The sequence below is a fragment of the Cygnus olor genome, chromosome 3 (assembly GCF_009769625.2).
Source record: "Cygnus olor isolate bCygOlo1 chromosome 3, bCygOlo1.pri.v2, whole genome shotgun sequence".
Classification (NCBI taxonomy): Eukaryota; Metazoa; Chordata; class Aves; order Anseriformes; family Anatidae; genus Cygnus; species Cygnus olor.
Window position 1 is genome coordinate 31,765,501 of NC_049171.1, and position 23,698 is coordinate 31,789,198.

General features: G+C 42.0%; 1 protein-coding gene across 2 annotated transcripts; it reads right to left on the bottom strand.

Annotated features, from left to right (window-relative positions):
* Window positions 1-6,726: 6,726 nt before the first annotated feature.
* OGFRL1 (opioid growth factor receptor like 1) lies at window positions 6,727-22,387 on the bottom strand. 2 transcript variants are annotated; one of them, XM_040552550.1, is made up of 7 exons: window positions 22,005-22,387; window positions 20,257-20,343; window positions 19,545-19,623; window positions 16,334-16,412; window positions 16,172-16,238; window positions 15,884-16,029; window positions 6,727-14,242 (listed from the first exon to the last, which is right to left on the bottom strand). In XM_040552550.1, exons 1-7 carry the CDS (start codon window positions 22,251-22,253, stop codon window positions 13,483-13,485), a joined length of 1,467 nt encoding a protein of 488 aa, XP_040408484.1. In that variant the 5' UTR covers window positions 22,254-22,387; the 3' UTR covers window positions 6,727-13,482. The 2 variants fall into 2 exon arrangements, with proteins under 2 accessions (XP_040408484.1, XP_040408483.1); XM_040552549.1 differs by having other exon boundaries at window positions 19,545-19,626.
* Window positions 22,388-23,698: the final 1,311 nt, after the last annotated feature.

Below are 23,698 nucleotides of genomic sequence, written 5' to 3' on the forward strand. Positions count from 1 at the left end.
AAATGATTTTTACTAATTCTGTTTTGCAGAAGACACACCTAAAAGAGAAACAAAGCTTCTCTAATCTTTCTGGTACTTATCACTGCAAAATCAAGAAGAAACTAGTGTCGAATGCAAACAGAAACTGAAATACTGCCATGACCTGTGTGAAGAGAGTTGCGTAAATGCTAGCCATTCGGATGATTATATTGTTTTAGCGTTGAGATTTCACTCTGTGTTATTATGCTTTGAGCCTGGGGTGGTGCCTGTAGGCTGGAGGCAGTCTCCAGCCGAGTGAGGTTACCCTCCAAATGGCCTCCAGATTTAGGAGAAAGGCTACAGCATAGCCATGGCTGGCAGTGCTGTCATTAGCATAGATGTGAACACAGATATGTGACTGCCATTGGTCTTGGTCCTCATATTGGCTGTCTTCCGAGTTTTCTTAAAAAGGGATGTGTGGATGCTCAGAGCTGCTGCTGTGGCTGGTGCCATGGTTTGGGGCCATGGTGGTGGGACAAAGGTGTTTGAGGAGGGAAGAAGACCCTTCAGAGTCCTCCAGACGGGTGTCTGAGGCCTGAAGTGTCTTACCAGCAGTCTGTCTCATTACATTTGCACATTACATATTTTAAGCTACTGTTTCACTTGTCGAGCCACAAAATCAAAAAATAACGATGTTTTTTGTTATTGCAGGTCCAGTCAAGCGATGAGCCCGATCACCCATCTCAGCAAAGAGCAAGGCCAGGTGCAGGCACGGCTGCAGCGTAGCTCAGGCAACGAGGAGAGCCTGAGCTTAACCACAGCTCCTGAGTGAAGCTGGGGAGGCCCCAGGCAGGCACCTCACAGCTTTCTCTCCCACTGCTCACAACAGTCTGATCCCTGACTACAGGGCTGTGGCAGATTGGAGCTGCCCTTAGCACAGGCACCCATACCCCTGGTGGGATACTGCAGAGCCTGGTGGGGCACCCAGGACCCTGAGCTCAAGTTGGACCCAAAAAAAATCAAGAATTGCAAGTAGAGGCAGTTGCTCCACTAGGGCCTACATGAGTGATAGCTGGCCCTTGAGGAAATCCTGCTCAGGATGGACTCAGGACTTTTTAATAACGCTTTTAGTTCACATTACAGGAAGGTGAAATTAGATTCACAGAACCATAAATGCATCAGGAATCTGAATGCAACATAAGCCTCTTCAGAAACATTCATCATTTCTACTTATCTCCAAGTCAGTGACATTTAGTCAGTTCTGGCTGAGTAAAACGAGGAGGAGAGTGCCCCCCTCCAGTCTGTACATAGCCCATCTCACAATAGCATGAAAGCTCCCCTTCTCATCCCTAAGTCATTATTTGAACAGCATCCTCAGGTCAGAAAACCTCCAATACAACAGGCTCCTTTCTGTGCCTTTTCTGTCAGCATCCCACCGTACAGATCACTGTAACATTTCACTAATTCCCATCTGCCTCCTGACACTGGAATTTTACCACTGGAGCCTGCACAGAATTGGGACATCAGGCTTCCAGAAAGTGTTTGACTTAACAGGTAAGACAATTTAGAGTTGGGCAGACACAGAACTGGAGCTGGCATGACATTTTTTAATTTTGTGTTTTTATTTCATACTGAAGCAGTCAGCTAGCATTCATTCACCAAAATCCTACTTTCCGCTTTGCTCTTAGGCTACTCACATTGAAAGACTGCGATTTATATAATCTCCCAAATTATTTCTGACAAGGTAAATTTACTCAGTGTAAATGGAAAAGTCGCTGGCACAACATTCACTCCGCCTCTGATTTTAGTAGACAATTTCCACAGCAATCACAGAATGGTTTGGGTTGGAAGGGACCTTAAAGACCATCTAGTTCCAACCCCCCTGCCATGGGCAGGGACACCTCCCACCAGACCAGGTTGCCCAAAGCCCCATCCAGCCTGGCCTTGAACACCTCCAGGGATGGGGCATCCACAGCTTCTCTGGGCAGCCTGTGCCAGGGCCTCACCACCCTCTGAGTGAAGAATTTCTTCCCAACATCCAATCTAAATCTCCCCTCTTTTGGTTTAAAACCATTCCCCCTTGTCCTGTCATTATCTGATTGAACAAAAAGTCACTCTCCATCTTTTTTATAAGGCCCCTTTAAGGGGGACTTTAAGGCTGCAATAAGGTCACCCCACAGCCTTCTCTCCTCCAGGCTGAACATCCCCAGCTCTCAGCCTTTCTTCATAGGAAGTGCTCCAGCCCTCTGATAGTCTTTGTGGCCCTCCTCTGCACCTGCTCTAACAGCCCCACATCCTTCTTGTGCTGGGGGCCCTAGACCTGGATGCAGCACTCCAGGTGGGGCCTCATGGGGTCAGAGCAGAGGGGCACAATCCCCTCCCTCCACCTGCTGGCCACCCCTCTGTTGGTGCAGCCCAGGACGCAGTTGGCCTTCTGGGCTGCAAGCACACACAGCTGGCTCATGTCAGGCTTTTTGTCCACCAGAATCCCCAAGTCCTTCTCTGCAGGGCTGCTCTCAATGAGTTCTTCTCCCATCCTGTCCTCATGTCTGGGATTGCCCTGGCCCAGGTGCAGCACCCTGCACTTGGCCTTGTACCTCATTTGGCTCACATGGGCCCACTTCTCAAGCTCGTCCAGGTCCCACTGGATGGCATCACTTCCTCCGGTTGTATCAAACAGAGGACTCAGCCTCTCTCCAGCAAAAATCCTTGAACTACACTGTGACTTTTATTATATAAATTTATCATCATTCTGAGTCTATATAAAAAGCTCTTTGTAAAGTCCTGGCCAAACTCTGCCTTGAATTTTCTTGGTAGGATGCTTGTTATCTCAGTAGCAGTGCAGCAAATGAGTCAGCAGACAATGTGCCACTGGGCATGTTACTTAATCATTCGCATCTGCTGCCTTTGGGGACACATCCGAAAGAGGCATCAGTGTTCTCGGTCATGCCCCAGGGAGGCACTTACCCTCTGTGAGTGTGACTCAGCAACATTTCTTAATTATCTGCGAGTTGCAGGAGATTTCAAGATTGAATTTTTGTCAGCAGCATTTTATCCAAAGCGGCGAAAAGCTTCTAAAAAAACACTACTGGGACGTATTCTTACTAGCTTTATGGCACTTGGCCTTCATTATCATAAACAAACTCTGATACCTGCGTAGTCTTTTGGAGAATTTCATGTAAAGCCACAGCAAGGCTCACTGCCATCACCTACACACACATCCTTAAAAGCAATGGCACTCCCCACCTAGGCTTGACCTGAGCTGGGCTCTTTATTTCCCTCACTGCTCCTCACTGTCAGCAAGGCTGAGCTGCATTGGCACATGGGTCGCAGGTTTGTTGTCAACTCATTGGGGGAACACAGCTTGGTGCCAGGTGTCTGCACATTTAGGGTTGGGATAATAGCAATGGACTTGTAAATATTGGCACCTGTTGAGGATGGAGGCCCCAGAAGCAGCTGGCAATACACCTATGGGCCATTACCCACCATTGGAAAAGTGCAACCTGGAGAACTGGGAAGAGACTGCTTTTGCTTTAGGAAATGCAGTAGCATCTGAACAAGGAAAGAAACAATGAAAAACAGGGAGAGGCTCCTGATGCGATCTGGAAAATTAGTGTCCCTGTTTGCCTCTCTCAACCTCTAGCCCAAGGTGGAGGGCTGAAAAATGCCTCAAAAGTCAATCACCTGATAAAAACCTTGAGGGTGGGGAAAAGAAAGGAGATGACCACCTCAGATTCAGCTGAGCCCATGAAGGACCATGGCCATCAGTGCCATTACATGTGCCAGCACCATGGTGTTGGGCACCCACATGGGGCATGATCGCCGAGCAGTGACAGCTGTGAGCACCTGGTGACAGTGGCAGGACGAGCAAGAACCAACCACCAGCATGGGGGATGCTCTTGATGCATGTCAGCACAGCAAAGGTTTGTTTTCCAGTTTAAATTGTTAAAAACTCCATTATCACTGTGTCCTTACTATAAAAGTAAAAAACTTCACAGCATCTTACCTTTAAAATTAAGTGGTGAAAAGCAGGGTTCGTAATAACGTTTTCAAAACTGACTAACGAACGAGGCTGCTCCTGACTGAGGTTCCTCTAGATGCAGACAAACCCTTCATAGGCTTCCTGGGGGCACTCGTTAACTTAGTACCAGCATTAGGTGGCTTGCAGTTTTGGAAAGATCCTGCTATATTTCTGCATTTTCAGTTAACTAAATAATACATATTTGCCTCAAAGTAACCGAGGGCCACGTGCAGGGCTGAAGGTCCCCACTCCTAGTTCTAAGGAGCAGCCTAAGGCCCTAATTTCAGCTGCCAGTTTTGGAGCTGAAAATTTGAAGCTTCCTTGTTTAAGCTTTCAAAGGAAATTGGAAAAGTGAGAATGTGAGGTTTTTTTTTTTTTCCCCTATTTCTATTCTGAAATTTGAAACAGCTGCCACAAAATGTTTATAACCATACATAGTGTTCAATAAATGTCTAAACCTGGAAGGAACTACGCATGAATTATGTCTGATTTATACATTAAATAAAAATAGAAAGAACCAGTTGAATTTTAAATGTTCTTCCTACACTCGGTAAGTCTTGAAATTATGATGTCTATAGAATATTGCCTGCAAAAATGTCTAGTGGTGTGCATATACTACATGAAAACATTTTAAAAGCATTCCAAGAGTTGATCAGATAGGGCAAATGCTTGGGCATAATTAAACCTTCATAAATCAGCTTTTTATGGGGAGAATTCTTGGAAAATAATTTTATTTTTAAGCTCACCCCATAATATGCAGACTAACATTAACCACAAAGAAAGGTCTGAGCTGCAAGTAATTGCTGTTGGGCAGGTACCCACGCTCCGTAAAGGCTCAGAGAGCATAGCTGAGCCTGCAGGAGTCAAGCCCCAGCGGTGAGGCTCAACAACCTCTGCCCAGCCCCTGACCCTGACCACGGCTCGCAGATCCCAGCTCATCTCCTTATGAGAAAATGAGGGGACTTTGATCACAGCTGCTTTGGAGTGGTGGGAGCAGAGACTACGACCCCAGGCTGCGGTTGAATGGCTCTCTGTGCCAGCCAGGTGTGACAGCACAGGAACAAAACTGGGGACTATGACAGCTGTAAACCCCCCTTACGGGAGCTGAAGTATAACTTCCACACAGGGTACAAATGAGCCAACAAAGTCATGCTGGAGCTCTGACTACTACCACTGATCCACCATAGAAGATAATGCAAAGCTAGTGTTTAAAAAGCTGCGTCATTATAGATCATTATAGTCCAAAAATACTTTCCTAAATACTTCTGCTGCTTCTCTGGAGGATTAGTTTTAAACTGCAGCTACCCTCTAATCACACTTACTGGTTCCACTTTGAAGCAGTAATACTTGGCCTCTTAGACCTCAGGGAGTGAAGACATTTAATATCTTGTCTTCCAGTTTACTGCTCAGCCCAGACAAATGTAGCAGAATAAATTCATTAAAATGTAATTTTAAGAAGATAATTCCCCGGTTTTGTTAGCTAAATCACATTTTTGCAATTAACGTGATCATTATAAGCATTTTTAGGCCTTTCTCAAGATCATCTGCATATACCAAAATAAAATATCCTCATTTTCAGTTTATGGCACAGCTCCATTAGAAAAATATTCTGACAAAACAACAAAATCAAAACAAAACATTGTCGTGTAACACAAAAAAGGGAGACAGTTGTTCCAAAGGCACGGACAGACGTGGCTTTGGTGCATGCCCCTTTGACCCAGGGAGGCACTAGGGAAGGTGTGGGGTGTAGGCCCATACCCCCCTTGCGTCACTCACTCCAGAGCTGGTTTGTATTAATTTACCTAAAGGCAGCTAGCTTTGGGACATCACTTTATGCTCTTACCTTTGTACTGCCCCCCAGGGAAACTTTTCAGAGGTAGCTCTGATGTCCATGAGGGCCAGTGGTCGGTCACACGGGACTGATCTTTTTACTGCAGACATGCTCAAAAGCCCAAGTTGCTGGTAAAACAAGCAGCAGCATAACAACCTAGCATCTATACACAGGCCATAAGCCTTCGGTTGTAAAGTTTATGTTTCAAGGGTACAGAGGGTAACTGCCTGCCCATCTTTACAAATGAGCAGACCAACCATCCCAACTGCCTCGGCGTTTCAGTCCGCTTTCAGCTGTGACTGTGCTGTGACTGAATTTTGGGGGGAAATCAAGAGGTAAACAATGCACTGGCATAGGGTAGCATTGGTTACCTACCCCTCTGGAGGGTGATACGTCAACATGGGAGTTAATATATCCATGTTAACTCCAAGCCTCATTAGATTCAGACCTTGCATGAAGCTCTCCTTCCACAGACGGAGCACCTGCCTTCTCTTTGTGTTAGTGTGTTCCTGGCATGACAAGCTTATAGTCTCTGACACGTGGAGGTTCAGAGCATCCACCGATCCCCCTTCTAGGAGGAAACAGATACAGGGCTGTGGAAGCGTGATGCAGGCTGTGAGCTGGCCCCCACACGTGCCCTTCGTCCCACATAGGGGTTTACAGTGCCTAAAGGAAGCTGCCACACAGGAAGACAGCAACTTGGAGAACAAGGTGGAAAGCTCCCTGCTCTGGAGGGCTGCTGGATGTTTTACCTTTTAATCTTGCAAAAATGCTCTCAAAACAATGTTGCCCTATTATGTCTGTTTCTTTAATTAGAAAGAAAAAAAAAATCCCACAATTTTTAGTAAAGCACACTCGGGGCCTTTCCTTGTTCCTCTGTGGTTCCATGGTGGTTTTGCCACTGACAACAAAAAAGGAGGATCAGAGCCTTTAATGCCCTACTTTTAAGTGCTAATACATTTACAGAAGACTATACAAACAAGCGCTGCACGGCAATTACACATATTAGATGTACACAGTATTTGTACATGTTGCTAAAACAATGCTGCTAAATGAAGAAGCTTTATTAGTTTAGAGATTTTTGGCTGCTGTTATTAAAAATATATTTACCTGAAAGGAAATCCAAGTATTTCATCTTACAAACAAATGACCAAAAATATAGCAGTAAGCAACATAAACTATTGCTTTTTATGTTTATACAATATTTTTTTTGGCATAACACTGCCATACAGTTACAGAATTATAAAATATATCTTTATAGTGCATTACAAACCCAGAAACTGGTTACCACTCCTACCACATACATATGGTATTGGTACTACCAAACATGCACGGCATTCTGTGATCAAACACTGCAAAGGAATACAGAGAAGAGAGCAGGACCATTCATAAAAACTGACACGTAGCTGTTTCAGTTCTCAAGTAAAAAATGTTGGGTTTTGTTTCTTTTTTTTTTTTTAATCAATTATCACACTTTTTTTCTTAGAATACCTTTTAACAATGAAGCACACAATAGTTCCAAATTGTATCAGTGCAAACCTATACCCAATCTTCGGTCTCTGAACTCAAACTGCTGAAAGTACAAACAACCGAGGGATAGGTTAAGACACAGAAAGAGGAACAACTAATGATCGGCAAACATGCTTCGGCAGGTCCCCAAAATAAAAATGCCATAACCTGTTTTACTGCAAAACAATAAATTTCACAGTTAGCCACAGCAGTAAATACATTCAGTATATTTCACAATAAACTTCAGTTGATGAATACACCACCAGACTTGTAAGCGTGGTAGAATTAAAAAGTGCCAAGTTCCTAAGAAGTAAGAGACTTCTTTCAGAACAATTTGCCAATTCTCACATTTGTTATTTTACAGCAAACAGCTTTATGCTTCTGAAAATAAATATAAAAGTGATTATAAGCGTAAAGCCACGGGAGGCCTCCCTTTAATTGATCTCTATAGCTTTTGAGCGGTAGTTTAAGAGTCCACTACATATGGCATGTATTAGATATATTCTTTAAAATAAACTCTTGCTTTCCCTGATGGTCTTAAGTAGGTATACTTAAGAATGTGGCATGTAAAAGGAACACAGATCCCATGAAAATAAATAATTCACAGGCAATACAGAGCGCAGAGATATTACAGAGACACAATTTACATTCCTCTTGGAGGACTGCATTTAAATACCTGTGAGCAGCGAATCTACTATTACAGCCCTGACTGCGATGTGAAGAGAGCAGGGAGTCCGTGCTTAGACCTTTTAGTCCCATCCTTCATTTTCAAGCTCCCTTCTCCAGCAGGAATGCCATTTGAGCAGTTACTTGTATTCAACTGGAATTGGAACTAGGGGACATGCATTAAAATAAGTTACTGAAATACGGAATGAGAAGCTTGGTTCCCAGCACACCTCAGACAGGATTTTTGTCTTCTACATAATCACAATGTTACACTGATTTACACTGGCCCAGATAGATGCTCTTACTACTTGTCTCCAAATCCAGTGTTACCTCACTCAGATGTGGGCTAGAACGTTTTGCCTTTGATCTTGCTTTCACACTGACAGAGATAAAAAGCAATCATTTTTGCATTTGGAATCTGACTTCTAATACTTTATATAGAACAATTTATGTGTAAAAACTTTATTCAGAAGGGACACGTAAGATAATACTGTCATCAGCATAGAACAAGTGACTAAATTTTCTGCCTAAGCAGGTATCTTAGTATTACAATATCCCAAGGCTTTTAAGAACAGGAAATGGATTAGTGTTCATCTTTCAGTAATTGTGTTCAAACGCACTAGCAATTCCTGAATAAACAAATTTGAGACAAAAAAGAGATTACTTTTTGCAAACAAAACTAAACTAAAATGCGGAGCTCATAGCCAACAGGGATTGCTGATGCTGAAAAAATGCGTGAGCTTAAAAATGGAAAAACACATGGAGAAAAAAAACTTTAACTGTTCTTTCACACAACCTGTTGGTGGCCACTGTTGGTGACAGGATACAAGGCTAGATATATCTTTGGTTCCGATCCATAATGATAGTTCTTAAGCTAACATACACCATTAACATGATTTTGTCACAGTTTTATTGATAGAGAAACTTCATACATTTATTTGCATCTTATTCATAAATACTGCTTCTGTCAAGGAAATTTAGTAAATTACCTATAAAAGTATAATAAGGGATAAAAAAATAAGGGATACATTTTCAAACATATGTATCTCACCATTATTTGTGATCAGTTTTGCATTACTGTATTTATTATCACTTGCTTTTTAATAAGAAGAGACAATATTGTAGACAATATTGTAGAGGAAAGTACTTTCCATTTCTATAAACATTTTGACTAAGATTATTTTTTCTAAATACTGTGGTATCATCTTGGGTGATACCTTGTCTAAGAGGACTCGCCTTTCCTCCATAAACATGGTTAGAAATTGTCTACAGGAATTAGGTTTGTATCACAAATATGATCACAAAAGGCTGTTACCAAGTGGTCTGTAACAGTACTTCTACCTTTTGGTTCTCTACATGGTCTTTACTACTCCCCCCTGTTTCTCAGCCACTGAACAAATCACTACCATCACAAATTTCAGGAAAAGAAAGGTACACAAAATAATTCAATTAAACAGATATAAATAAGTTTTATTTTAAAAAACAAACAAGAGCTGATTTCCATTTAAATATATTAAATCTCCCTTGACTTACCTTATTGGATCATCCATCAAAATTATACAAAGCTTATAGTGTCTGTAAACTTTCTGGCTCTAGTACAGGTACAGTACAACTGTAGATTGTTAGAATCATCCTGGAATAATTAAAGGAGGCTTACACTAGGTTACGTGAAATATTAACCATGATTATACAAATACCTAATGCATCAGACTGCTGTAAACTTAGGAGTAGGAAACTGAGGAGCTGACCAAGCCAAAGAACAGCTCCCAAAGGCTTACTGAAAATATTTTTAGCATCCTTCAGATTCACACCTTTAAATACGAGCAATAGACACCAGAAGCTTGGTTCTGCTCCTAGACACGTGCACATGCTAACTGCTCTTCTTATCTGAACAGCCTGCAGTGCATACCTCACGTACCCAAGCTTTTAGCCTCTATGCCAACCCATCCACAGGTACTGAGGCACAGTTACGTCCTGGCTAGTAGGGTACAGAGCTGTAACTAATCTTAAAGTGCTGTATTTTTGCATGATTTGTACAATTGCCCTCATCTGCACATGTGCACTCACTAGCAGTTTGTCAAGTTGCACATTCAGACACCCTCACTGTGGGATAGGTAAAATCAAATTCACAGGTGTATGAATGTGCACACTTCTCCCTCAGCATCAGAGGCTGTTCAGATGTACTTGTTGGGAAAGAACCCCTATATGGGAGGTCCCATTCAATTAATACATGACTAGCTCAGATTCTGGTAAAACATTGGGCCAAAATGCATCGTTATAGAGGTACGCAGAAATCCCTGAATACTTAAGTGCACAGCAAGACAAAAAAAAAAAAAACAACAAATTTAATAATGAGGAATTGTCCTGACTTTCTTTGCACACATTAATTTTCTGAAGTAATGGTTAAATAATTAAGAACTGGTATTTATGGGAACACTTGAAAACCTGAAAGCCTTAAAAACTAAAGAAACTAAAGATACCTTAAAAACCACAGAAAACAGGGTGCTTCTAGCTGCTAAGGACATCATCCTGTACTAAAAGGCATATAGTGCACTCACTTGATCCCCACAAATCTCCATGTCACTGTACACTGTGCAACTGCTCTGCAATGAATCCTTCTTTCAAGCAGTTGCAAAATCAGGAAAAACAACTCCTCCATGAAAATAATGGTAAACACTCACATTTTACACAGAATTTCTTAGTTAAAGTTGAAGTGTCCCATGGGAGTAATTCTGTTGATATAGCTATAAGACAAAGGTTACAGAAAGCAGGAGGCCACCAGAAATAAAAAACTTCTCTTATCCCAAAGTTCTTCATGGCTAATTGACATGTCACTGCTATTCTCACTTCTATAAAAAGCGACAGGATTATCCTAAATTGGGGATATTTGAAAAAAATTTTTTTAAGTTAATAAGGATACAGGTTTCAAAGTTCTCAACTGTATTTTAAGACCCACTGGGCCCTTAATGCAAACAGCCCTGCCAGGTGAAAACAAACAAACAAACAAAAATAAATAAATAGACAAGCAAACAAAAAAAAAGAAGTAATTTCTTAGATTAAGTACGCAATTACGAGTGGACAACCAGCAAGCATATATAGGTGAATGCTGTGTCACAATAACATACTGCAGAGAAATATTTTGGATGTGCATCCCAAGAGCTTTCTGGTTTAAGAGCTATAGATTTCTCTTTCTGTTGTTGTTCAGTAGTCAAAAGACGGAAAATCTCCTGAGATCATCTATGTTCAATCAAATTAGAATATAAATATAACACCCTAGTGTCCCCTATTCCAGTTGAACACTATGTAATTTTTAAAAAAATGTTTAACCTCAGTATTAAAGTCTAGAAATTGAAGGTTCTGTATAACTAGCTACCTTACAGTTATGGTCTTCATACACACTGTAAATTTTCCCTATGCCATTCAAGAAATAACTATGTTAAACAATGCTGTTAAGTTGGCAAGGTTAGGCACTCAAGATTTACAAAGTCAGAGGCAGAACATAAAGCTGTCCTCCCTGCGTGTATGCACGGGGTTAGAGTCTTTAACTACATGGACCAATTTTATCTAAGCATTTCCTGTCCCCTTCTTCTCAGAAGGTCAGGGCCAAACATGAAAGCGTTTCAAGCCCAGGGGAATTGGAAGATAATTCTCAGCACCAGCCTTTGTTGAAACAGTGGCTGTGGGGAAATTCTCTGGGACATTTCCATTCAGACAGACTTAATGCCTGTTTGAGCAACCTGGGCCACCCTTAAAAAATAAAACAAAAAACAACTCACAAACATACGTGTACATATGTCCCTTTCCTTATAAGACAGCACAGAAAAGGAGGAATGTGACTTTCCTCTTCCCTGCCTTTTTTTTGGATGGAAAGAGTTTAGTTTTTGTCCATAGGTACCCCGATCTCTAACTGCAACTCTGTGTGACCCCAAGAAACAATACTACCCAGGGAAAGCAAGGAGCGATGTACTGCCGTAATGGGAACTAGCGACACAGAAAAATATAAGACATTTCGTCTATGCTTTGAAACCCCTGAAGACTTTGTCATTTTGAGTTACAAGACTTGAATCAAGTCTTGCAGCACTCTGACACTCGAACTATAGTCAGGTACTTGCTTTATAATATTTCATCAAAAATACATTAAAGGCAGTGGATTATATATACATTTTAAAATAGAAAATACATATAGAAGTTTTAGACTACTTTAGGACTGTAGAAAGCGTGAGTTCTACCTGCATTATTTTTTAATTCATACCATTAACTTGCTGGGTAGTGTCTTGCTAGATTGAATGGCATGAAGTCAGAAGAGGATGCTCAGGGAAAGCAGATGGTCCTGAAGTAAACAACATTGGGAAAGATCTTAATTGGGAAATTCCTGTCTGTTGGGCTCTAGTCATGCTAGCAGGCTGGCTTTTCTCAGGTTTCAGCCTATTCTGAAAATAACATTAAGCAGTGTGAAAGACCTCTGATAGAGCAAAGGGAGGAATGAGACAGCTGGAATTCCCTTCTCTCACAGACCAGCATCTGTGGGTTCAGCATTGTACAGACCTCAACCAAAACCGGCCAAGAAATGTCCAAATTTAGTTAAGATCCAGCCGGACAGGCCTGGTGATGGTCTCTCTGATGGCTTTGATGCTTAAGCAGTGCTTTGCTGTGAAGACACTGCTTTTGAGCTGTTGGTGGTTGATTTCCAGGGAAAGAGGCTTCACAGGTGCCAAAGCCAGCTGGGTGAGCTGATAACAGAGTGCTTTCACACTGAGACCACAGCTAAAAACGATTCCAGCTCATACCTCAAATTAGCAGAAGTGGCAAATGAGTCATGAGAAAACTTCAAAGGGACTAAAAGAAGTTTAAAGTGCATCTTCCCTTGTACCCAAAAGCTGTGGATACAGTTTCACTGTAAGTTAAACTTCTATTTGATGTAAAGGATACCCAGCTGCATAGGATATTTTGCTATCTATTACCTAGTGTCCCAGACAAGGGTGCTAATCTACGGTAAAATGCTGTGCAAATACTGCCATTAACATAAATATAGTTTCCCCCCCCCCAAATTTTAAAGTCTGCTAGGGAAAAGCTTTGCTCTTCAAAGAATTTCTAGCCATTTCATAAAAAGAAATAAAAATTTAAAGCAACGTAAAAGGAATATCAGGATTTTTAAGTTTCAAGACTTTCTAGTACGTTTTAGGTAGAAAAAAAATAAAGGATGAATGTAATGGAGTATCTATTTTTTTCCTATGCAATCTGTCTGGAAAAGATAATGAATTCCTAGGCTCTGAACTTACACAATCATTTTAAATAACCATACTTGATTTTCATCTGATAAACTGAGATTGAAAAAGGTAAAATTCATTAACCTAACAAAAGTCTAATCTGATGCATTCACAACAAGCAAAGTCTCATGAACACTTTATACTAGATCTGATGTAAATGTTATGCAAAATGAAAAAGTGATGAATAATTTACTTCATTCATTACGAAACAACGATTTTTAACCTCAGACTCATGAGTTGAGATCATCCTTAGTTTTTATGGTGGTCTCCACTGAAAGCGTATCCTTATCAAGGTTATCTTGTACATCTGCTGACATGCTATTTGAGCAATTCTCAGTGTCACATAAATCTTTCTCTACAACACTTGGATGATTTCCGGAGTCATTGTCCATACTTTCATCATCTCTATTTGAATGAGAAGCATCCTCCTTTTTGTCTGAAGTATCATGAATTTCTTCTGGTTTTGAAAGCTGACTAGTATCAGTATCACTGTTCTTTTCACTGCTGTTTTGCTTAAGAGCATCACAGTTCATTTCTTGTTCATCCTGCTCATTTTCTTCTCCACTTTTCGTGAGTTCTACCTTTCTTTCTTCAGTTACTTTACTAGTTGAGCTTCCGCTTGTGGATGTACTCTTAGGCTCCTTCAGTTTCTTATGCTTAGAAATGTAACTACTGTGAACAGAAACAGGAGATGCTGGTTTTTTATTTGTTTTGCTTCCCTCTGACTTCTGCTTTTTTGGGGGTCCCCAGATAAAATGCTCTGATGGTGTATAATGTTGCTGGGCAAATCTCAGGAGTTTTCTCCTTTCTCTTCGGTCTCTAATAGTATACACAAAATATTCTAGAGCACTTTGCTTAATATTAGGAATGGTATCTTCGACAAGAGCTTCATGGAGAATAAATTTTACCAGGGGAGATTTGAAACTCTCATATCCAAGTTCACCAAGACTTTTCAGAATTCGAGTGATTCTCAAGTAGTTGTGTTGAGACCTTTGGAAGAAAAGGTTGAAACAATTCCATTGAACCAGAAAAGAAAATCCTTACAGATACAGAACTGAAACGCAATTCCTCACCCATTTTTAATCATTCAAGACATGTACTTCAAGCTTTCTGTACTTTAATTTCTCACAGCTGATGAAGCTTGCTAGTACCTTCTTTGTGAGGATGTTGCAAGTGAAAATTAGTGTCTGCAAAAGGCATTGAGGCAGTAGATGAAAGAAAAGGACTGCGTACCAATTTTGATTCCTTCTACTGTATATATTTGTCCAAGGAGAAAGCACAGTCATTTTTATAAAACATGTTTCTTGTAGTGTATTATAGTCATACAGCTACAGAACATGATTCACTAGACTTCACTTAAGCCATCTAAAAGCTGTGTCTCCAGTCTAAGCTAGCTACCTACATTACTTAGACAGTCAGTCCTGAGAGGAAAAACGGGCACCCCTGCAGAGCAAGTCCTTCTATCATAACATATATCTAAGATAAATGGAATGAGTTATCTTCTGGAAGTTTTTCTGAAGTACTATTTCTTCATAAAGCATGCCTAGGTGAATAGTGAAACCTAAATGTCTAAATTTCAGATGGCCAAAATTAAGTAAAGAGAGTCTCGGTTCCTGATTTAAAGTAGCATAGCTGCTCACTGGTATTATAGTGAGCAGCTACACAGCAGTGTGTATATATTTATATATATGCACATATACACACACACACACATATACACTCACACATCATTACTGTATATTATAATAACATAGCAATTACAATGTAAGAATGTGCAGTGAGTGACACTTGGGCCTCCTGAAACTCTTTTTTATCTATGGCCTGAGTCTGAGCACATACCTGTCAATTAGCTCATAATATTCGAGTGAAATCGGTGTTTACATTATTTTCATTATTCATTCACATTTAGCCATTGGCAATTCTACCTTAAGAAACAAGTTTTTGTTTGGACAAAACAAAATATTGCAAGACAACAATCTTTAGCTCTGCAGTCAGAGGTATTACAAAAGTGATTACAAGATTTGAAAAGAAATTTTGATATATCTGCATTGGACAAAAATCCAGTGCAAACTTACACTCCCCACAATGCCAAAGGAAGATGACAGATGGCATTTTGCTGAAAGCTGGGGGTAAAGTTTGACTTAATAAATGTCTAAACCCCTCCAGTTAGGCACTGCTGTTAAAAAATATTAAATCCAACACGTATCATGTTTTGAGAAGGGAGGGAAATCTTTATTACTTAGCTTTCATACAGCTGTGGAGAATTTGATTTTTCTCAAGAAGAAACATGATTACAAAATAAGCATCTCATTCCTCATAATTGAGGAGCAGTGCTTTGGGATCAAGTGACAATGCACTCAGTAGCAAGACAGACCAATTAGTTTGGAATTGTGTTCTTCTTCAGCACCATTTGAAGTTGTAAGTGTGGGGAATTCACTGATATCATTTAGACTGCTAACGGGTGAGAAGCACAATCAAAAAAAGGGGAAGGAGGAACATACAGATACAGACACAAACCAGTTACAGACTATTTCTATTCTTTGGAATATACATCTTCCCTTTCTCTAGGAAACAAAAGGCTAAAGAGATTCTATGGCAATTCTAGAGTGTTGAGTGGATGTCATTACTTACTCATTCAAATGCTGAAATCTTTCTTGCCAGTTAGCAGCTCGGGCTACGTTTCCAGTTTTATCAATTAGCTTTATTCCAAAAAACTCCAACATCATTTTGTAAGCCAAAAGGAATCTTCTAATTGCTTCTTTTGTTTTCTTGAACTCCTAATAAACAAAGAATACATCCAAGATTCTTAGTGGCACTGAAGCAAGTACTTCTGCATTGCACAGAACATCTCTACATAACAAAAAGTAGTTACGTATCAATATTAATGTGATGGTTTGTTTTAAGCTCAACTTGTATTACCTCAATTTCATATGTAGTTAATTCTTTAGCATAGAAGTTCAGACCTTGTTCCCTCAGTGGGAAAAGCCTGTTAAAAGGAAAAAAAAAGCATTACAGCTTACAGCATATAAACACTTAATCAATGCGATGCTTTGAAACAGAAATAGGTAGTAAGTGACCAACCACTGTATGTAAGTGTGGTTATGTTCCAGTTTTTCATAGTCTCCTTTCCATTTATTTAGGACTTCTTCAATGTAAACCCCTGCATAAAAATAATTTGAAAACTGTTAGGTAGCCATCAACATCAGTTTTCAGCTACATGAAGAAAGTACATGCCATATTAACATAACGACAGAATAGAAACTTTTTTTCTTTCACATCCTATGTAAAAGGTCTATTGCAAACACTAATTTTAAATTAAAAATAAATTAGTTACTGAAACTTAATTAAAGACAAGAGTTTTATCAAATTTTAATACAAACAAAATCAACTGACTGATACCATGTTACTTACCAGCAGAGGGTATGCAACAGTAACCTCTGTAAAATACACTTTTCTGAACATCTCATGTCCTAGATTCCTTTACCACACATTGACAAACCACTTACCCAAAATACCAGAACACAGTCACCTGCCATTTCCTTAACACAAGAAAGCTCTGCATGTATATTGCCTTAGAATTACACAGCCTCAACACTTTAATAGATCCTTCATTCCAGGAATCTTTCCAGCTGTAAGTAATATTAAGATTTGAAAATCTTTTGCAATTATCTGCGGCCAAGAGAATTGATGTATTATTTACTGCTACAAGTTCGACCTTGGGGCCTCGGATGAAGCTCAACAAATGGGAATTTCAACTTTTAGTAGTCTCAAAACAGTTGTGGAGTTTAGTCAGTTTCTCTTGGAAAGACAGTAGTAGAAAAAGGAGACAAAGCACACACACAAAAGAAATCATTCTTTGCACTGAGACCACTCAGTCATGGGCCAGGACATCTCTTTTCCAGGCACTGTACAAATACACAAGAGGAGGTTACTTGCTCCAAAAGCTACACAATCTCTTTTCAGGAACACACAGCATTAGCCTATTTCTACTCAGAAACCAACAGTATTTTACCACCGCAGCACGGCCTCTCCCAAAGTCAAACAGCACAGTGGCGGCCCAAAAAGCCCAAAGCCCCAGGTAAATAGTCTCCTACTGCATACGAGATCTCTTTCCCAGCCCAGTGAAAATTTCTACCTCAGTCCCAATGACAAGAGCTCACTCGGTGCTTTTCTTCATGCAATGGAGAAAGAAGCCAGTCAAAGGGCTTGCTAAGAACACGGGGTTTACAGTGCATGCAAGGCTGGAAAAGGACCCGACTAAGAGGATCTCCTGCCGTCACCATACTGTGCACAACTTTTACAGTAGCTACATTTCAAGTATCAGGTAACTAGCTGCTAAATTTCAGGGACAAGTCAGAAGTGCACAGGAAGTCCGTAGGTCATGGAATTAAACTTCAGATCTAAGATTGCACTAAAATGTCTTTTTTTTTTTTAATAACATTCCCCACTACTGCAGTCCATAACTTGGTAGCTTAGACACCTCTGAACACTCTCACAGACCCGAGTTAGGTCAAGGCGGTGGCTAATCTTTGCCATTCTCAGTAAAAAACATCTGCACAGCCAGAGCTCACAGCCATCAACACTTCAGCTTCTGCAGCTTATCAGCTACTTTTGACACCACCAACCATGATTTTCTCCCAAAAGAGAAAATTTTAAGACCAGTTTTAGTTTTTACAAGTTTCAGTCATCGAAGCTGGTGGAGGGCTTGCCTCCTGTCTCTTCTCCTGGCTAACCCTCCGGAATACCTCCTTCCTTTTTTGCCTTTTAAAGGATCCCCCTTGCCCCAAACCTTTTCTGGCTTTCAGTTTCAGGTTCACATGGTCCTCAGTACCTTTATCTTTCTTTCAGTACCTGTTCTCTGTGTAATGGCTCATGAATTTGCTTTCTCTGTTACTAGGAACTCACAGATTCAATTCTTCTTGCCAAGCTAAAAACAGTCTTTAATATTTGCTTGTGGATATCTAGATAAAGCTCAAGATAATTAAAACAAAAGTCTTATCTTTCCTTTGCGTTACCTGATTTATCTTCTTGATTGCTGAGTTTATTATCACTATCCTGGCTATAAGCAGCTGTCATTTCCAACCTTCCAAGCTATATTGATGTCTTTACACCATTTTGTATAACATTCCAGCTTTCCATCAGAATTTTGACGTTTTGCATCTCAACATCCTTTTTCCCAGCCTTGAAAAGCACACTGTTGACACACTTATATCTACCCTGAATACTGCTGCTAAGATCATGTTTCTAGACTACACCTTTTTTTTTTTTTTTTTTAAACATTGGCTTTTTTTGCTTTGCGTTCTTTCATTGTGAAGCCCTTTTCCGTAACACCAAAGAAAAACTATGTGCCTTCATTTTCAAAGTCTTTTGTGACCCGCCCCATCCTACCTTGTCACAACCCATGTGCTGCCATGAGATTGATGCCTGCCTCTGGCCAGCCCTCAACCGCAGCCTCCACTTCGCACTTCTTCTGTATTCAAATATGCACTTTTGTATTTCCTCCCAAGCTGTTCTCACGCCGAGAGGATCTGTCTGCAAACACCCTCAAAGTAACCTCCGCCTCATTCTTTCAAAACTCTCAAAAGAGTATTTTTTGATTGCAATTTTTTTTTGTCAATGGCTAAGCTCTCATGTGCTGAGACTCCGGTCTATCATTGTAACCAGTACTGTTCTATTGTCCCCTTCTGCTTCTCCATCTGTCTGCAGTCAAAGCATGAGAGACAAGAGGATAGCAAACTCTCTAGAGCCGGGTTTGTCATCTTTCAGCTCTTTCTGTATTCATGCAGAACCTTGCATGTGAGAGTCCTGCTTCATTAGCAGGACCACCAGGGGCTTTGATTATTATAACAATGATAATAAAATAATTTCTCACACATGAGGAAGTGACAGTGCATTCATTTTCCCCTCACATAGTGCTAGGAATAACACCCTGATCCCTGCCACTCCTTTTCGAGCTGCAGGAGTTTGCAAAGCATGGTGGAACGACTTTATCTTTGTTTAATAAAAGGCAGTGCCACTACACTAGATCAGTCGTGTAAACAACACCTTATACTACATCATTCTGAAAAACACACAAGAAAAGCACCACCTCTCTACAGCAGAAGCTAACTTTGGCTTAAGCATAACTTGCTTATCAACATGTTAGTTGATAAGCAACAGAGGTTTAAATCACACTAAATATAGCCATACACCTCTAATTTGTCAGCACAGTAATTATCACTACAGTTTCACTTTGTTACTATTACTGTTGAACATTCCTCTGTTATCACTACTATTGTCCCAGATTACTCACCATCAGGTTTAAAAGGGATTTTATTTTTGTAAAAGCGGAGATTGCACAAGTCATTTTGGTATCGAAGATCCTTAAAGTTCTGCTGAAAGAAAGAAAACAGGACATTATCAACCTACAAAACAAAACAAAACACACAAACAAAAACAAACAAAACAAAACAAACAAACAAAAAAAAAAAACCACGCTACTGAGAATACCCACAAAGTAACATTCTGCTCTCTGAACAATTTGAGGACAAAAATATTTCAGCATTTTAGGAAAACTGGAAGTCACATGCATAAAGATTCAGCCCAGGTAAAACACTTTAAGGATGTGCCAGTCCCTTCTGCCTGGTGCCTTCTACCAATACAGAGCAGCAAGCATAGCAGCACCCAGACTTTGGTCTCAAGGAACTTCCAAAAGACAAATAATATGAAGTCCAAACTTTATCCACCCTTATCAGCATTCAAGGCACAAATCTTTTCCTGGGCTCCTGCCATTATTCCCAGGCTTACACACCTCATGTGCTTGCATTTACATCTAGGATGAGAAGATGTTTCACCCCTCTCCTGCTAGTTTCACCCCTCTCCCACTTAAATACATTGGACCCTCGCAACAGCTTTTTGATTACACTAATTCCTCGTATTTATTAGGCACCATAAAGTTTAGGAATGTTTAGGTTGTGTGCTGCTCTCTACTAAATCGGGAATTTTAAAGCATAAAATATTCTTACTGGATACTGGTGTCGGTACTTGTATAAATCTCTTGCTGCATAGAAGCTTCTCTTTGGCTTGGCTGTCAGCTCAGTTCCATCACCACTCTGAAACATTTAAAAAGTAGATAATAACCATAAACAAACAGACTAAATACTGAAACCTGTGTAATATTAAAATAATTATTTTTCATAATGGATTTCAGCAATGTAAACATATACAAGTGCATGTATTTGCCTACTGCCTGGTCAAACATCAGGCATCTCCCTGCTGAATACTTGCCACCACATACTTTAAACCTAAATCAAAAGAACCAACCAACCAACAACAACAAAACTCAACGAAACCCAAAAGCATGGCTATGAGGTGTCCTTCCAATGAGGCTGAATTTTATTTAAACCGACAAGTTTACTGTCATTTCTAAATGTAAGACTTTGAAGTTAACCAGAAAGTGCCAACAGACGATAAAATAAGTAATTGAACATGAAAGTACAGAGACACTACTAACTTTGGAAACCATACTATTTGCAAATAGTATGTCATGTGCTTATTGTCTTAACTGCTATCACTAACGTCCTGTGGAAGAAAATGAATAGTCATTGACAAGCTAATTTGCAGTTTAAATACCTTCTTGAACCATTTTCCATTATTCATTTCTCAGAACTTAAGTTTAAATCCTAGCACGAAGTACCACTAAACACCAAAAAAAACCACTCGCATAGAGAAAATATACTTGTAGGAGACCTTGTACCGAACCCCAGCCGTTTGGGAGCTATGACCTGAAACAACCAGAGCGTATCAAGGGCAATGGAAATAATCCCACTGACTCGACAGCACACTTGAAAAGCCTGCACTTATTGAGGAAAATGAAGTACTAGTCTACAGAGAATTCAGCTTGCTAGCGACCACTTTATGTTCTTCAAAATTTCTTTACCCCTGTACTGTAACTAAGAGTTTTGTATTTGGTAATTCACTAAAATAAGTCTCTACTCTAAAACCAACGACCAAATTTGGGCACCCCTTGCAATACGCATGTAATAGGTTAAAGTGAAGTCTAAAAGGGGGAAGTTCCCTATGACTGCACTGGACATTTCCCTTTATAGTTGCACATCCTGCTGCTTATTAACACGACGTTATTGGCAAACAAGCATCTGTCCTGCATCCTTTCACGAGGCTAACTTCGACCACACCTACAGGCAAAGCAGGCTGACCTGAGCAAGCCATACCTCCTGCGTGTGGTACCTGACACCATCAGGCATTAGCGATCTATCGCCATGCATCAAGCAGAAGAGGATAAAACACTCATACCTATTCAATTTTGCACAATGGCAGTGTCTGAACCAAATACAAATGCAGTACGTCCAGCAGACTAACACCTGGACCCAGCTCGTACTCCCTGCCTTCAATCCTAACTCCAGTAAAATTATTGCCAAAGCAGCCCTTTAAACGCTTTAGGGCCAACATTTTTGGCAGAGCAACCCTTTATATGCTTTAGGGCCAACATTTTTGGCAAAGCAAGCTTTTATATGCTTTAGGGTCAGCAATTTTGGCAAAGCGACCCTAGAGGGCCAGCATCTTGAGAGCTCCCTAGAAGGCTGCCCCTCGCTAGCAGCCACCCCCGCTGCCCTGCCCGGCCTCAAGCTCTTTAACCCACAAAATTCAGAGGCTGCCGAGGCCTGCCCTCCCTCCCAGAGCCGCCTGGCAGAAGGACGGGCAGGGCAGAGCCCTTCCCCTGCGGCCCCGGGGGGCGAAGCGGGGCGGGCGGTACCTGCTCGGGGCCGGCGGCGTCGGCCTCGGCCCGCTCCCCTTCCTCCGGGGGCTCCTCGGGCCGGCCGTCAGCGGCGGGCGGCTCGGCCGGCTCCGCGGCGCCTCCCGCGGCCGCGCACACCCCTTCCAGGGGCCGCGGGTCCCCGGCGGGCTCCGCCGGCTCGGGCTCCGAGTCGGTCTCCCAGGTGGAGTCGCAGTCCTCCACCGTGGTGGGCTCCTTGAAGCTGACGCCGCTCAGCAGGCTGCCCATCGGGCAGGGCGAGGCGAAGGCAGGGCCCGCCGCCGCCTCCCGGGGGCCGAGGGCTGGGAGCGGCCGCCGGCTGCCTACGGCTGCGGCATGGCGGGGCGGGGAGGCGGCGGCATGGCGGCGGCCGCGGCTGCTCCGCTGCCGCCCGGCCACAGCCCACGGGCGGGCGCGGGGCGGAGCTGCGGGGCCCGGGCTTTCCACGGCTCCGAGGGCCCGGGCCCGCGGGGAGGTGCGGTGCTGCGGGGGGCTGGCCTCCCCCGGGAGGGGAGGGAAGCCGGGGGAGACGGCGCTCATCCAGAAGATGGCAGTCCCCTACCCACCCCCCCCCCGGCACCCCGCTCCTCACGGTGGGGAGGCGCTGCGAGCACACGGGAGGGTGGTGGGGAGGAAGGAGAGGTGCTGGAGCTGGTGAGGGGCCTGGAGCACAAGTCCTGTGAGGAATGGCTGAGGGAGCTGGGGTTGTTCAGTCTGGGGAACAGGAGGCTCAGGGGAGACCTTATTGCTCTCTACAGCTACCTGAAAGGAAGGTGTGGGGAGCTGGGGGTCGGCCTCTTCTCACAGGTAACTAGTGATAGGACTAAAGGGAATGGTCTCAAGTTGTGCCAGGGGAGGTTCAGTTTGGAAATGAGGAGACATTTCTTCTCAGAAAGAGCAGTCAGGCATTGGAAGGGGTTGCCCAGGGAGGTGGTGGAGTCACCGTCCCTGGGGGTGTTTAAGGAAAGGTTGGATGTGGTGCTTAGGGACATGGTTTGATATTGGTGGTAGGGGGATGGTTGGACTGATGATCTTGGAGGTCTTTTCCAGCCTTTATGGTTCTATACCTGTGGAGATGGGACTGGAGGGGGCAACAGTGGGGTGCCCAGCCAATTTCAGCTGCTTCTAAAATCCCCCCACGTTTGGGGGAGAAGCTGGCATGCCAGTCAAAGGCGGATTTGGCAGGAACAATGGCAGCGTATTCTGTATTTGCCTAGAGCGTGTCTTTGGGATAGAAGCACTGCCTGGAATAAAGACCTGATGAAGGCTTAGCACATTGTTTCCAGTGGCTGCTCGCACCCTCAGGATTAACGATGTGTTCTTCATTTCCAACCAGAATTATCTGGCTTCAGTTCACACTCATGGAACTCTGCCTTCCCTGAAGACAGCTCTCTGGTGTCCAGTATATTGACTGCTCCTATAGAGATGCACAACAATCAAGCCATCTCAAGTCTTCTTGATAAACCTCACCAGTTTCAGCTTCTCACTGTAGATTACTTCCCCTGTTCCCTCACTCATTTTTGTGCCTTTTCTTCTGCTACTGCCTCAGTGTTTTATCATCCTCATAAAAGTGCAGGTACCAACATTTCAATTGCATTTCAGGATCATCAGTGTAGAGGTGAAATCATCTATGTAGTCTTGTTTCCTAGTATGCTCTTTATTAACTTAAAGATTGCTTTAACTTGGGATGCCAG